The sequence below is a fragment of the Notolepis coatsorum genome (genome assembly GCF_963971535.1).
Source record: "Notolepis coatsorum genome assembly, chromosome: 11".
In the NCBI taxonomy this organism is placed as follows: Eukaryota; Metazoa; Chordata; class Actinopteri; order Aulopiformes; family Paralepididae; genus Notolepis; species Notolepis coatsorum.
In genome coordinates this window covers 111020224-111035943 of record NC_140175.1, presented here as the reverse complement: position 1 = coordinate 111035943, position 15720 = coordinate 111020224, and the positions used below count along the sequence as shown (strand labels likewise).

The following is a 15720-nucleotide window of genomic DNA, read 5'->3' as shown; positions in this document are numbered from 1 at the left end:
TTCATACTACAGTGATGACCACTTCCTGTCTGCTGTTTCATACTACAGTGATGACCACTTCCTGTCTGCTGTTTCATACTACAGTGATGACCACTTCCTGTCTGCTGTTTCATACTACAGTGATGACCACTTCCTGTCTGCTGTTTCATACTACAGTGATGACCACTTCCTGTCTGCTGTTTCATACTACAGTGATGACCACTTCCTGTCTGCTGTTTCATACTTGTTTTTTTTGCAGTAGAACAGAATGGGTAGACTAATACACATATCTCCTGTCACCCAAACTGCTTCTTGTTCCTTGGGTTTCATTTCATTTCATGTGGCTACTGGATAGTGAACGAACTGGCTCGGGAGGTAGAGCAATCGTCTGGCAATCCGGAGGTTCGTTTAAAAACCTTATTTGAACAATACCAAAAGAGATTAAACCACATCGTATGTATTGATAAGACCTTCTACTAACTATATCAAAAGACAGAAAGACTCAACATGGATATTAATGATAAGAAAAAGAGTGGAAAGAAAAACCCTCCAACGGCGCCGATTTTGACACGTTCGAAGGGCACAGCTGACGCAGCAGCGGTACCGTTGGAGACTAGCCCCGATGGGGGGTCTATAGTAGAGAATATACCGGGACCAACGACGACTGGCCCCGAGAGGGAGACAGCAGTTGACGACACAACGGTAACGACGTGTAAAAATACCGTAAAAGATAAAGCAGGGGAATTTGAGAAGATAATCTCCAACAAACTCATCGGGTCCATCATTGCACCCACAACATCATCTGACACAAGCAGTGCAATTTCACATCCCGACTTCAACTCTCTGACTATCCTGATGAAGGAACAGATGGTCGCTATCGAGGAATTCAAAGCACACATCAATGCTAAATTCGAACTTGTGATGGAAGCAGCCGCTGTACAGGCCGGGCGAATCACGGCAGTGGAGAATACGGTAATAGAAATTACACAGAGGGTCCAAGTGAACGAGAAGAACCTCAACGATGGATTAACAGAATTATCGACGGAGATAAAACAGGTGGAGGAAGAATGTCGGAAGAAAATACAAGAAGTCGAAGAGAAAGCAATGGAGAGGCAGCTCGAGACCCAACGTTACTACAGGCGAAATAATATCCGCATCGTGGGACTGGATGAATCAGTCAAATGCACAGACGACAGCTTTCCAACAGTGTTAGTAGATATTTTAGGTAATAACAACCTTCCCACAGCGCCGACAGTGGACCAATGTTACAGAGTCGGTACACGAGGCCAAAGAGGTAACGGTCCGAGAGTTATCATTGTTACCCTGCGTAAGACGGTAATAAGAGACGCCATCATTAGAGCAGCGCGCAATCAAAGGGGGAAACTGAAATATGGTGAAAATTCAATAGCTATCTACGAAGATCTATGTAAGGAGGCCATCGCTCAGCGTTTCCCCTACAAGGATGTGATGCAGAGAATGTTCAAGAGTGGTCTCAGGCCAATTCTTAACTACCCGGCACTATTATCGATCATGGGAAAAGACGGTATTAGACAGGGAATACGCACGCCTAAAGCCGCCGAACATTACATGAAGCTACATGGATCAGGTCCCCCCGGGCAGGATGCAACACTGGCTCGAATCAGATAAGCTTACTCATCTCTCTATTTCTTTGTATTTTAGTAATTTTATTAGAATGACTTTACCACGGCTCAACAAAAGTAACAGATGATATGCACGCTGGCAACAATAAGGCACAAGATGTTTAATATGGCTCGTAAGGCATTATATTTACAGTCTTCTGGTCTCTGTGGAGACAATAATCCAACATTGACATTATGAATATTCTGGAACATTCTGGGCTCCTCTCTCGACTGCTCAGGGACACAAAGGAATATCCCGGAAAATACTAGAAGGTCATGACCCCTGGGTAGGAAGATCATTCTGGATCATAACAGCAGTGTTTACATATTTACTAGTATTCTACAACCTTCTAGAATATAATGCACCCCTCAACGAAGGCCTGTAAATTTAACACTAACATCCGGTGTGAATAAGCATAGGATTCAAGGACTGAAGTTTAATTAGGCTTTAATAAGGCTTTAAAAAAAAATAAAAAGACATTAGCCACATCTAAATGTATAAGCACAACAAGGTTATTCTAATATTTTAAATAATTACTCCACTGATTTAGAGATTTGCACAATGTAGCTCTAAAAGTCTCTATTTTTCTCTTTTTTCTCTTTACTCAATTTTATTTTCTCTGTTTTTCTCTGATTAGTTTTATTTTAGTTCTCACTCCTTTTTTTATTTTTTATCTTTCATTGTTATCTTTTTTCATTTTAAGGTGTTAGTGTTTATCTCCACTCTTTTCCTTTTTTCTGATGTTTACTACATAAGTTAGTAGAAGGCTCAAATGAATATATTAATGAAGGTATATTTTTCATTTTTCAAACTATTGTTAGTACATTAATGGGAAGGCGCAAGACCAAAAGCGACATTCTATCGAATTAGAATGAAAGTTTTAGATCCTATGGCAATTAGCATAGGAAGAATAGGATTACAAAGCTCAATTTGGGTAATCCGGTGGCCTAAGGCAGTGGTTCCCAAAGTTGGGGTCGCGACCCAAAGGTGGGCCGCGAGCAGCCACGGGAGGGCCGCGAGATGATTAAAAAGAAAGTAAAAAAAAAACTTTTTTTTTTCAGGCCACTGAACTTAGAAGCAGGCCAGGACAGTGTTTCTAGTTGTATTCTAAAATTCTATTCTATTGTATTCTAAAATGTGACTAAATGGTTTTATATTAACTTAATAAATAAACAAAAACGAAAAATCTACTTATTTCAACGAACATTTCAAACTAAATAACAGATTATGCACATAAAACGCTGAAAACAACCGAAGCAACAATAGTATTTTAATGAGGCTATTATTATTATCATTATTATTTTGCAACAAGTTAGCCCTCTCATAAATAGCACATATAAATGAATAACTAACTTGAACTAACTTAATAGGATTGAAGTGATATTTGGCTTAAAAAATCGGTCGCCTGGCGAAAAAAAAAAAGCCTGACGATGTGCATTGGGCCGTGGCTCTCTGACGCCTTATTTTCTGGGTCCCGGCCTGAAAAGTTTGGGAACCCCTGGCCTAAGGGAGGGAGTCATAAGTGTAGGATGTGTCTATGGGACACAATCCTGTACGACTCTTGTTGTGAAGGGCCAGATTAAACTGATAATTTACCTTTATTGTTTGATATACTTTGTATATTATTTATATATATACACGGAATATCCCTTTACCTGCGTTCAGACCAGAGTAATATTCGCTCTCCTATTGGACAGCGCCCCCAGGCGCCAGCGCGCAAGCCCCCAACGGCAAGTTCAAAGACAACTGCAGGCATGTCGGAACATGCCCGGAGTCAGCGTAGTGATCCCAGACAAGGACTGAGGTTGGGACTAGATATTCACTTAAGTATAAATACAGCGCAAGGTGCGCACACCGTGCTTAGTCGCTTAGTTCAATTCAGTTACGTTCAGTACCTTACCCACCTTCACCACGAGCCAACGTGCAGTGAAGTGAGCAACCTTGCGTCTAAACAGAGCATTGAGAACCGCGTGCGAATAGAATGGGAAAAGTGTCCGAGTTTAATGAAGTAACAGATTGCAGAAGGCCAACGCGGAACTGGAAATGTATTGGGGAAAGAATAGACGCAACCGGGAACCTCCGGATTACCAGACTACTGCTCTACCTCCCCCTATGTGTATGACAGTGTATGTGTGTCTGTGTGACTTACTCTTGTGTTTGACATTGTTCTTGTTCCTAGCTGGTCCTGGCTACCCTCCAGCCCCCATGCCTTACAGCCAGGCTGCATTCAGCCCCGGGCAGCAAGCCTACCCTCTGCAGCCCCCTGCTCAGCCCTCACAGCCAGCCTACTCTCTGCAGCCCCCTGCTCAGCCCTCACAGCCAGCCTACTCTCTGCAGCCCCCCGCTCAGCCCTCACAGCCCGACTACCTGGCCCAGCCGGCGTTCAACCCAGCCTACGCTCCTCCACCGCCTAAGCCTGGATACTAACCCTCCGCTCCTCCACGAGCCTGAACGCTAGCCCGGGCATGTCACTGCATCCTGGGACCCTGTGTAAACATGTACAGCCTTCGCTAGCGGACCATCCTTCTTCACATGCATGTAAACTTCTGGGGTTTGTGTGTGTGATGTGTCACACCTGTTAGTTTAGATGTGTGTGTGATGTGTCACACCCGTTAGTTTAGATGTGTGTGTGATGTGTCACACCTGTTAGTTTAGATGTGTGTGTGATGTGTCACACCTGTTAGTTTAGATGTGTGTGTGATGTGTCACACCTGTTAGTTTAGATGTGTGTGTGATGTGTCACACCTGTTAGTTTAGATGTGTGTGTGTGTGTTGTCACCCGTTAGTTTAGATGTGTGTGTGATGTGTCACACCCGTTAGTTTAGATGTGTGTGTGTTGTCACCCGTTAGTTTAGATGTGTGTGTGATGTGTCACACCTGTTAGTTTAGATGTGTGTGTGTTGTCACCCGTTAGTTTAGATGTGTGTGTGATGTGTCACACCTGTTAGTTTAGATGTGTGTGTGATGTGTCACACCTGTTAGTTTAGATGTGTGTGTGATGTGTCACACCCGTTAGTTTAGATGTGTGTGTGATGTGTCACACCTGTTAGTTTAGATGTGTGTGTGATGTGTCACACCCGTTAGTTTAGATGTGTGTGTGATGTGTCACACCTGTTAGTTTAGATGTGTGTGATGTGTCACACCTGTTAGTTTAGATGTGTGTGTGATGTGTCACACCTGTTAGTTTAGATGTGTGTGATGTGTCACACCTGTTAGTTTAGATGTGTGTGTGATGTCACCTGTTAGTTTAGATGTGTGTGTGTGTTGTCACCCAGTTAGTTTAGATGTGTGTGATGTGTCACACCCGTTAGTTTAGATGTGTGTGTGATGTGTCACACCTGTTAGTTTAGATGTGTGTGTGATGTGTCACACCTGTTAGTTTAGATGTGTGTGTGATGTGTCACACCTGTTAGTTTAGATGTGTGTGATGTGTCACACCCGTTAGTTTAGATGTGTGTGATGTGTCACACCTGTTAGTTTAGATGTGTGTGTGATGTGTCACACCTGTTAGTTTAGATGTGTGTGTGATGTGTCACACCTGTTAGTTTAGATGTGTGTGATGTGTCACACCCGTTAGTTTAGATGTGTGTGTGATGTGTCACACCTGTTAGTTTAGATGTGTGTGATGTGTCACACCTGTTAGTTTAGATGTGTGTGATGTGTCACACCTGTTAGTTTAGATGTGTGTGTGATGTGTCACACCTGTTAGTTTAGATGTGTGTGTGATGTGTCACACCTGTTAGTTTAGATGTGTGTGATGTGTCACACCCGTTAGTTTAGATGTGTGTGTGATGTCACCCGTTAGTTTAGATGTGTAAATATCTATATGCCTTTAGTGCATAAACTCACTATGTGGGAAGTTGAGAGGTCATGTGTGCAGGAAGGATCCTTATTGGTCTGTGTAATTTACTAAGTAATAGAAATTGTCTAATTGCGTAAAGTCACAGGAAAGAAGGAACCAGATTGAATTAAGATATTGTTATGTTTTTCATAACTTATCATATGAGTCGCGTAGTAAATGTCACTGCGTGTTGAAACCAGGGATAACTATTCCCTGTGAGGATGCTGCCCTCTACAGTCAGTGACGACTAGGCTGGCGAAGAGGTCATCCTTCCTGTATAGGGCTGTTTGCTGCCCCCCAGTGGCTAAATGGAGTTTATCATGTGTGTGTGTGTGTGAAGAGAAATTCCACCTAAAATGAAAAAGGATTAGTCCTGCAGTTTTTTTGCTGCTCCAAAAAAAAGATGTTACAAAAGCGATCATAATGTTTGATCTAGACGTCGCTCCAATGGAGGGTTTATCGTGTAACATGGGTTCATTTCAATGGGGGCACATAAAACTGACCAGACTGCATTGGCTCATTTGAAACCCAGAATGCCAAGACTCTGCAGAAAGATGCGGCTAGGGTTACGGTTAAATTACTAGGGTTAAATTATTAGACTAGGGCTAAATGATTAGGGTTAAATGATTATGGTTAATGATTATGGTTAAATTACAGTTACAGTTATGGTAACAGCCTTATCCGTGAGAGATGTCCTGGTTTTTATACCACTTTTTTGTAAACTAATAGCAAAAAGGGAATTGTCATCTGCTGCACCAATAACTGGTCATATCTTGTAGTGGCCTTGGTTAGCGATCAATAGGATAGGCTTTTCCACATTCCTGACCAAATTCCTGTTAAGAAATTAATGTCAACTCCTTAGCCATGCACATCAGGAACAACGCAGAATGTAAACAATGTTCATATTACTAACCCTACCCCATCTTTGAACAAGATTCAAAATGAAGTTTAATTTTGCTCAAGATAATTACATATTGTCACATGAGCATCTCAAGATGTTGCCTGTTTAAGGAGTTGACTGCTAATGAATGTGTAATAGACACTAGCATTAAAATAACAGATTTACCAGAGGTTAAGAATCATTATTTTCATATTAACTTCATCATTTATATTCACTTAAAACTGGACACATTAATGCTGACCAGCCAACTCAGGAGAACGGAACCGGCAGCCCCCAAACGTGACCCGACTCAGCGGCTGCTGCTGGCTCACGTCGGGGAAATCAAGATTGTGAGAAAATGAATGAAATGTTTGTTGTTTTGTTTTTTCATATTATTATCAGAGTTTGAATGTTTAAGAACATATTTATTGCAACAGTTATAGTATCTCTAAAGAGTAAAAACATTTGTTTAAAAAAGGCAGTTTTTAACACATTGAGTGCCACGCCCCTTCCGGGAAGTGACCACTTCCGTGCCGCCCATTAACCCCATGTAAACGTAGTTGTAGTTTGTAGAACTAAACCTATATTTTATAGTATCGCTATGGGTCTAATAACGCCCTCGCGTCTCATTGAGCTACTTCTGGTCAACGTGCAAAAAACAGATTCTTTTTTCATCCGTACATTTCCGTTTGATACCGTTTTGAATATGAACATAGTCCGGCCGCTTCTGAGCAATTCCAGGGAAAAGACACGAAAACAGTGTTTTTTTGTAATTCAATAAACACGTCATTTTTCGCCTGATTATCGGATCTTCCTGAAATCAACGCTAGATCATCACTATTATCCTTTGTGGTGCATGCGTGGTGCACACATGCAATGTGGTTTAGACCGGCGTGCCCCCCCCCCCCCCCCCCCCCCCCCCCCCCCCTCCTGCATCCCAACGGCAGAACAGCCAGACACAAACACATATAGCTTCAATCGCAGTAGAAATAAATATCAGATCAACGCAAGCTTTCATATATAGTGTCCTTACCTGGTCTCTGAAGTAATGAAAAAAAAAGAATCCAATAATCTCATCGCCATTCCAGTTATCCACAGCGATCGTCCCTCCGACGTTATTGGGCATTGCTCTTCAACGGGCGGGCGGGTTCAGTTGTCCAAGCCATCCCTATAAGCGTGTGTTTTGCCGGAGTGTTTAGGACCCGCCCCCACGCCGCAGCTCTGTATAGAAAATAAACGAACCCGTTTCTAACCGGGTGCATTACTGGCCGAAGGCGTTAGAGGGCGGTATAATACCGTCTGCCAGCTCAGACACTCAGAACAGTATGCACAAGGTGCCCCGCTGAATTATGAATGGATATAGATAATAAAAGAAATACCGTGACAGAAACGTAGATCTACGTTTCCGGCACTAAACGATCGGATGACAGAACCGTAGATCTACGTGAACGGCACTGAAAGTGTTAAGATATGGCCGTTATATTATAGCGTCCCGGCTTCTGTGTGGAAGGGACGTCCCATAGGGCACACCACCAACCCGCGCACATGATATAATAATAATAGGCTACATGTTTTATGTCTCGTTTAAATAACATGCAAGCTCCAATGCTTGTTGAACATTATACTTTTTTTTTTTTTTTTTTTTTTTTTTACATTTGATTATAAAACCAGAGACGAGCGCCTCTCTCTCTCCTCTGTTACTGTCTCATGCCTGGCCCGCGGAGCGCACTGGACTATTGAGAAACAATAGGAATTTTCAATAGATAATATGATGGATGGATAGTGGATACAGTGAGAAAACGAACAATCTAGATATTTCAATATTCTATGCCTTACTTCTGCGCACTGCCACTCAGACTGTGGGCGACGGAGAGATACACTTTTAACCCTTTCACTGCGACAATACACAGAAGGTTAACCCTTTCACCGGTAACCGTCGGTAGTGTGATAGTAAAGGGTTAACCTTCTGTAGTGTGGCAGTGAAAGGGTTAATTGACGGAGCGGAGAGAATTTACTGATTCAGATACAAAAGCGAACTTTCTCTGTTTTTCTTTGCTCTGAGACTAGAGAGGTATAACAATATTCAAATAAGCATATATTTTTCAAATATTTTCAATATATGACGCATCATTTGAAAGCTTACATTCTGTACTTTCATAATCCTTGTTTCATAGAACATGTTTCCTTTGGGTGGCGCAGCTGTAGACCAATGCAGTTAACACTTTGATGGCTTCTGGTAAAAGGTGTAAATATTAGAAATCAATCAAACAATTGTGCCTTTTTATTCCAATTTATAATTTCAACTAAAAGCTGAAGAAATGTTTGTGTTAAACAATTCTTCATCTGTTCTTTATTCCTGTTTCAGTCGTTCGCCTTCTGTGTCATTTGTTATGAAATGTTATGAATGTTGCCTCAGCTGGGATGTGATGTAACATATTTCTGTGCACACAAACTGAACGCTGAGTCCTCGTTACATTACAAGTGTGCTTTATAAGAAGCCTGCCTGATCTGCCACAAATTGGGAGTTCTTTCAGGACATCCAAAAAGCACATGTGTCTTGATTTTCTGGTATATGGTGTTTGTGTTTTTGTGTGGAAGTCAATAGAGACCAAGCATGTTCTAAACCCCCCCATTGTCTTTTTCTGCCTTAAACAATTCACTGGTAACACTGGTCTGGTGTGATTCATTGGGAACCTGGTGAAAAGTATTTTTGGACAGACTGAAGGGACTCCCAGTTGGGGACACCTCTTTAAAAAAATGCCTACTATGTCTTTTAGTATAAAGAATGCATGTGTTTTAATGCAACATGTTATTTTGTTTTCTGTGTTGGTCTCTCTTTTGTTTTCTTGATGCTTCAAAGTGACTTCAGGTTTCATGTCTGGATTAATACAAGATCTGCTGTCATAGCCCTGGTACAAGCCCCCTGCTGTTTCATACTACAGTGATGACCACTTCCTGTTTCTGCTGTTTCATACTACAGTGATGACCACTTCCTGTCTGCTGTTTCATACTACAGTGATGACCACTTCCTGTCTGCTGTTTCATACTACAGTGATGACCACTTCCTGTCTCTGCTGTTTCATACTACAGTGATGACCACTTCCTGTCTGCTGTTTCATACTACAGTGATGACCACTTCCTGTCTGCTGTTTCATACTACAGTGATGACCACTTCCTGTCTGCTGTTTCATACTACAGTGATGACCACTTCCCGTCTGCTGTTTCATACTACAGTGATGACCACTTCCTGTCTGCTGTTTCATACTACAGTGATGACCACTTCCCGTCTGCTGTTTCATACTACAGTGATGACCACTTCCTGTCTGCTGTTTCATACTACAGTGATGACCACTTCCTGTCTGCTGTTTCATACTACAGTGATGACCACTTCCTGTCTGCTGTTTCATACTACAGTGATGACCACTTCCTGTCTGCTGTTTCATACTACAGTGATGACCACTTCCTGTTTCTGCTGTTTCATACTACAGTGATGACCACTTCCTGTCTGCTGTTTCATACTACAGTGATGACCACTTCCTGTCTGCTGTTTCATACTACAGTGATGACCACTTCCTGTCTGCTGTTTCATACTACAGTGATGACCACTGCTACTTCCTGCAGCAGCTATTTCAACTTGTTTTTTTTGCAGTAGAACAGAATGGGTAGACTAATACACATATCTCCTGTCACCCAAACTGCTTCTTGTTCCTTGGGTTTCATTTCTTGTGGCTACTGGATAGTGAACGAACTGGCTCGGGAGGTAGAGCAATCGTCTGGCAATCCGGAGGTTCCCGGTTAGATTCCCGCTCCTCCCGGGCAGCGTGCCAAAGTGCTCCCGATGAGCAGGTTGGCACCTCGCATGGTCGCCTCCGCCATCGGTGTGTGAGTGAGTGAGTGAGTGGGTCCAAATGTGAGGAACAAACTGTAAAGCGCGACACGGCAGTAGTACTGTAGCAATAGTAACCATAATGAATAGTACGGCTAACCCATGGTAATAGTACTACTGACAGTACTAACCCATAGTAATAGTACTACTGACCGTACTAACCCATACTAATAGTACTATTGACAGTACTAACCCATAGTAATAGTACTACTGACAGTACTAACCCATAGTAATAGTACTACTGAGTACTGACAGTACTAACCCATAGTAATAGTACTACTGACAGTACTAACCCATAGTAATAGTACGACTGAGTACTGACAGTACTGACCCATACTAATAGTACTACTGACAGTACTAACCCATAGTAATAGTACTACTGAGTACTGACAGTACTGACCCATACTAATAGTACTACTGACAGTACTGACCCATACTAATAGTACTACTGACCGTACTAACCCATAGTAATAGTACTACTGACAGTACTAACCCATACTAATAGTACTACTGACCGTACTAACCCATAGTAATAGTACTACTGACAGTACTAACCCATACTAATAGTACTACTGACCGTACTAACCCATAGTAATAGTACTACTGACAGTACTAACCCATACTAATAGTACTAACATCAGTGGCTCAAGAGGCTTGAGGAAGACCCTGAACCCCTAACTGCTGCCAACGAGCAGGTTTGCACCTTGCATGGTTGCCTCCACCTTCTGTGTGTGTGTGTGAATGGATGAATGTGTGTGTGTGGATGACTGTGTGGCATAAAGCGCTTTGGATAAAAAGCACTATATACATGCAGTCCATTTACCAATGACTAACCCGTAGAAAGCGAAGATGGCCCTCAGCTCTACAATGGCTACATCTGCAAACGGAAAATATATTTGATTATATTTTTTTTTTACATAATAAAATGCTATGTACTTTTACTTATCTGTAAAATCAAATAAGAAATGTTTTTAAACAAACACTTTCATGGTGTTTAATGGTTGATCATTTATTCTATTATGTACCTGAAATGACAGATAATTTGTGTGAATGCAACAACGCAAAAAAAATTTGTGACCACAATTTACATTTAAATACCATGTGAACGTTCTTGCCAGTACATTGTGGCAAAAGATTAGATCAGAAATAGAGCCAGCTTCTCAATAATATTAATAACAACTTTATTTGTATAGAACCTTTCATACAGGGGATTGCAGTTCAAAGTGCTTTACATCAGTAAGAAATAAGACATAAAATCAGTGTAAAACAAGCAGCAAGAGCAAAGCATAAAGTGGGATCAAATAATGCAGATATATTAATCAAATCATATCACAACCTGTTATGCTGCGCTATGCTCTTATGCTGCGTTATGATCTGTTATGGTCTGTACAGTAAATGACCAAGTATGGCTTTGTCAATATTCCAATGTACATTGTACAGTGTCCCCCACCCACCCCCTACCCATATTATATATTATATTCTATAACCCTAGTTATATGAGTATAGCGAGCGCTCTGCTCTATTGGAACTATCCCTTTAATCCATTCTAATAATGAAAAAACTGTCACATGTACACACCCACCTGCCTGGCCACACCCACATCCGCTCCTATATAAGCGGGGTCGTGGCCACACAATCAGCTCCTTCCAAAGTCTTTCACCACCAAAGGAGAAGACCATGGGGTCCTCAGTGAGTCAGAGCAGAGCGCTCGCTATACTCATATAACTAGGGTTATAGAATAACCTTAAGTTATAGATCGTCTTAGATCGTTATAGGCTTCCGGTTTGAACGCAATGTGAAGCGATACGCGTTTGGTTATAGCTCCGCTCCCGTCAACGTTAATTTCGTTTAAAAACCTTATTTGAACAATACCAAAAGAGATTAAACCACATCGTATGTATTGATAAGACCTTCTACTAACTATATCAAAAGACAGAAAGACTCAACATGGATATTAATGATAAGAAAAAGAGTGGAAAGAAAAACCCTCCAACGGCGCCGATTTTGACACGTTCGAAGGGCACAGCTGACGCAGCAGCGGTACCGTTGGAGACCAGCCCCGATGGGGGGTCTATAGTAGAGAATATACCGGGACCAACGACGACTGGCCCCGAGAGGGAGACAGCAGTTGACGACACAACGGTAACGACGTGTAAAAATACCGTAAAAGATAAAGCAGGGGAATTTGAGAAGATAATCTCCAACAAACTCATCGGGTCCATCATTGCACCCACAACATCATCTGACACAAGCAGTGCAATTTCACATCCCGACTTCAACTCTCTGACTATCCTGATGAAGGAACAGATGGTCGCTATCGAGGAATTCAAAGCACACATCGATGCTAAATTCGAACTGGTGATGGAAGCAGCCGCTGTACAGGCCGGGCGAATCACGGCAGTGGAGAATACGGTGATAGAAATTACACAGAGGGTCCAAGTGAACGAGAAGAACCTCAACGATGGATTAACAGAATTATCGACGGAGATAAAACAGGTGGAGGAAGAATGTCGGAAGAAAATACAAGAAGTCGAAGAGAAAGCAATGGAGAGGCAGCTCGAGACCCAACGTTACTACAGGCGAAATAATATCCGCATCGTGGGACTGGATGAATCAGTCAAATGCACAGACGACAGCTTTCCAACAGTGTTAGTAGATATTTTAGGTAATAACAACCTTCCCACAGCGCCGACAGTGGACCAATGTTACAGAGTCGGTACACGAGGCCAAAGAGGTAACGGTCCGAGAGTTATCATTGTTACCCTGCGTAAGACGGTAATAAGAGACGCCATCATTAGAGCAGCGCGCAATCAAAGGGGGAAACTGAAATATGGTGAAAATTCAATAGCTATCTACGAAGATCTATGTAAGGAGGCCATCGCTCAGCGTTTCCCCTACAAGGATGTGATGCAGACAATGTTCAAGAGTGGTCTCAGGCCAATTCTTAACTACCCGGCACTATTATCGATCATGGGAAAAGACGGTATTAGACAGGGAATACGCACGCCTAAAGCCGCCGAAGATTACATGAAGCTACATGGATCAGGTCCCCCCGGGCAGGACGCAACACTGGCTCGAATCAGATAAGCTTACTCATCTCTCTATTTCTTTGTATTTTAGTAATTTTATTAGAATGACTTTACCACGGCTCAACAAAAGTAACAGATGATATGCACGCTGGCAACAATAAGGCACAAGATGTTTAATATGGCTCGTAAGGCATTATATTTACAGTCTTCTGGTCTCTGTGGAGACAATAATCCAACATTGACATTATGAATATTCTGGAACATTCTGGGCTCCTCTCTCGACTGCTCAGGGACACAAAGGAATATCCCGGAAAATACTAGAAGGTCATGACCCCTGGGTAGGAAGATCATTCTGGATCATAACAGCAGTGTTTACATATTTACTAGTATTCTACAACCTTCTAGAATATAATGCACCCCTCAACGAAGGCCTGTAAATTTAACACTAACATCCGGTGTGAATAAGCATAGGATTCAAGGACTGAAGTTTAATTAGGCTTTAATAAGGCTTTAAAAAAAATAAAAAATAAAAAGACATTAGCCACATCTAAATGTATAAGCACAACAAGGTTATTCTAATATTTTAAATAATTACTCCACTGATTTAGAGATTTGCACAATGTAGCTCTAAAAGTCTATTTTTCTCTTTACTCAATTTTATTTTATCTGTTTTTCTCTGAGTTTTATTTTAGTTCTCACTCCTTTTTTTATTTTTTATCTTTCATTGTTATCTTTTTTCATTTTAAGGTGTTAGTGTTTATCTCCACTCTTTTCCTTTTTTCTGATGTTTCCTACATAAGTTAGTAGAAGGTTCAAATGAATATATTAATGAAGGTATATTTTTCATTTTTCAAACTATTGTTAGTACATTAATGGGAAGGCGCAAGACCAAAAGCGACATTCTATCGAATTAGAATGAAAGTTTTAGATCCTATGGCAATTAGCATAGGAAGAATAGGATTACAAAGCTCAATTTGGGTAATCCGGTGGCCTAAGGCAGTGGTTCCCAAAGTCGGGGTCGCGACCCAAAGGTGGGCCGCGAGCAGCCACGGGAGGGCCGCGAGATGATTAAAAAGAAAGTCAAAAAAAAACTTTTTTTTTTCAGGCCACTGAACTTAGAAGCAGGCCGGCCCTGTTTCTTGTACGTGGTTCAACTAAGTCGATCAAGATGTCATTATCCAGCTTCAGTTAACCCGATGTTTGAAGCCGGGATTTTCCTGTTCCAAGAAGGTGGATTCAGTCTCGTTAACTCAAGCCAGACTTGATTCTCAGGATCAGTGCGCGCGCGCGCCTCAGCTGAGAAGACAGCAGGTGTCGATCGCAGAAATCCTGATTCTCTAGCGGCATTGATTGATTAATTGATTTAAAACTTTATTAACATATTGCTGTACGGCTCAATCGCCTCGCCGACAAGTTAAATGCGTTATCTATAGGCTAATTTTAAGTCCCTCATTACCTCAATCAATCAGATTATATTTCTTTAAACTTGCCTGCTGGATTGAATAATCAAATGAGATCTTGCTAGCGAAAATAATTAGTTAAACTGTTATACAGAATTACGATACGGCTCTCTTACCCATTGATTGATGTATAGTCAATCTTTAACTTATCTCCAATGTGGTCTAACGGGTTGTTCTTTTGACTTTCACACAGACGACCGGGGTTCAAGACCCTAGGCGTCTCCTTCTTTTTGCAATATAGGAATAATTCAATTTGGTGCACGTTGAGAGCTATATAAAGAATGACATCCTCAATGCATGTAGATTTATAATATTTTAACTTAAAACCAGGCTACTTTGGCGTATAATCATTAATATTATATTCAAAAAAATCATATTGGAAAGACCGGGTTTTGAACCCCGGTCGCTGGGTTGGCAGGCTTGAGCACTACCGCTGGACCAGATGGGATAAATTTATTGTTTATACATTAATGAACGAGAGACCCATGTTTAGAATATCCTTTGTTATGAATGAAGTTTATCTCTTTATCCTCATTCATTAATGTGACGTCAACGGCTCATTCAATTTCTCAAATCCGTCAAACAGCGCATCTCATCAGACATCTTAATCCCAGTTACAATTAAAATAACCACATAATGTGTACATCGCACGAGCGAGCGCCACCGTCGCCACGGTATATATAACGTGCATTATTTAGGACAAAGTGAATTTAGTATCAGCATTTTGGGTCTATTTTACATTTCAAAAGCCCCCTCTGGAAGAATGGAGCACAAGAACGTAATTCAGAATGGTATAATGCAGATCGTAGACTGTGGGAATAGTTTCAGGAAACGGGCCGTCACTTCTTTGCGGGGGCGTGGCGATGGTTCAGGCTAAGTTGAACTTGAACTCTGCTTTCGACCAGGCTCAAACTTTTGGATATGTTGTCATGGTGATTTGGAAAATCCACGTACATGGAACCCGAAAGTCCGGCTAACTCAGTTATCCAGTTAAAGTTATCCGG

At 41.6% G+C, this 15720-nt stretch overlaps 1 protein-coding gene across 1 annotated transcript; it reads left to right on the top strand.

Moving 5' to 3' along the window:
• The first annotated feature begins 365 nt into the window (after positions 1-365).
• On the top strand, positions 366-4245 carry LOC311237513 (uncharacterized protein). The gene is made up of 2 exons (XM_084325439.1): positions 366-1204; positions 3800-4245. Exons 1-2 carry the CDS (start codon positions 487-489, stop codon positions 4045-4047), a joined length of 966 nt encoding a protein of 321 aa, XP_084181565.1. The 5' UTR covers positions 366-486; the 3' UTR covers positions 4048-4245.
• The last annotated feature ends 11475 nt before the right edge of the window (positions 4246-15720 follow it).

Coding starts and splice junctions, on each gene's coding strand:
- LOC311237513 (XM_084325439.1), top strand. CDS start 487: ATGGATATTAATGATAAGAAAAAGAGTGGAAAGAAAAACCCTCCAACG. Junction 1,205..3,799: donor AGTGTTAGTAGATATTTTAG/GTAATAACAACC, acceptor TCTTGTTCCTAG/CTGGTCCTGGCTACCCTCCA.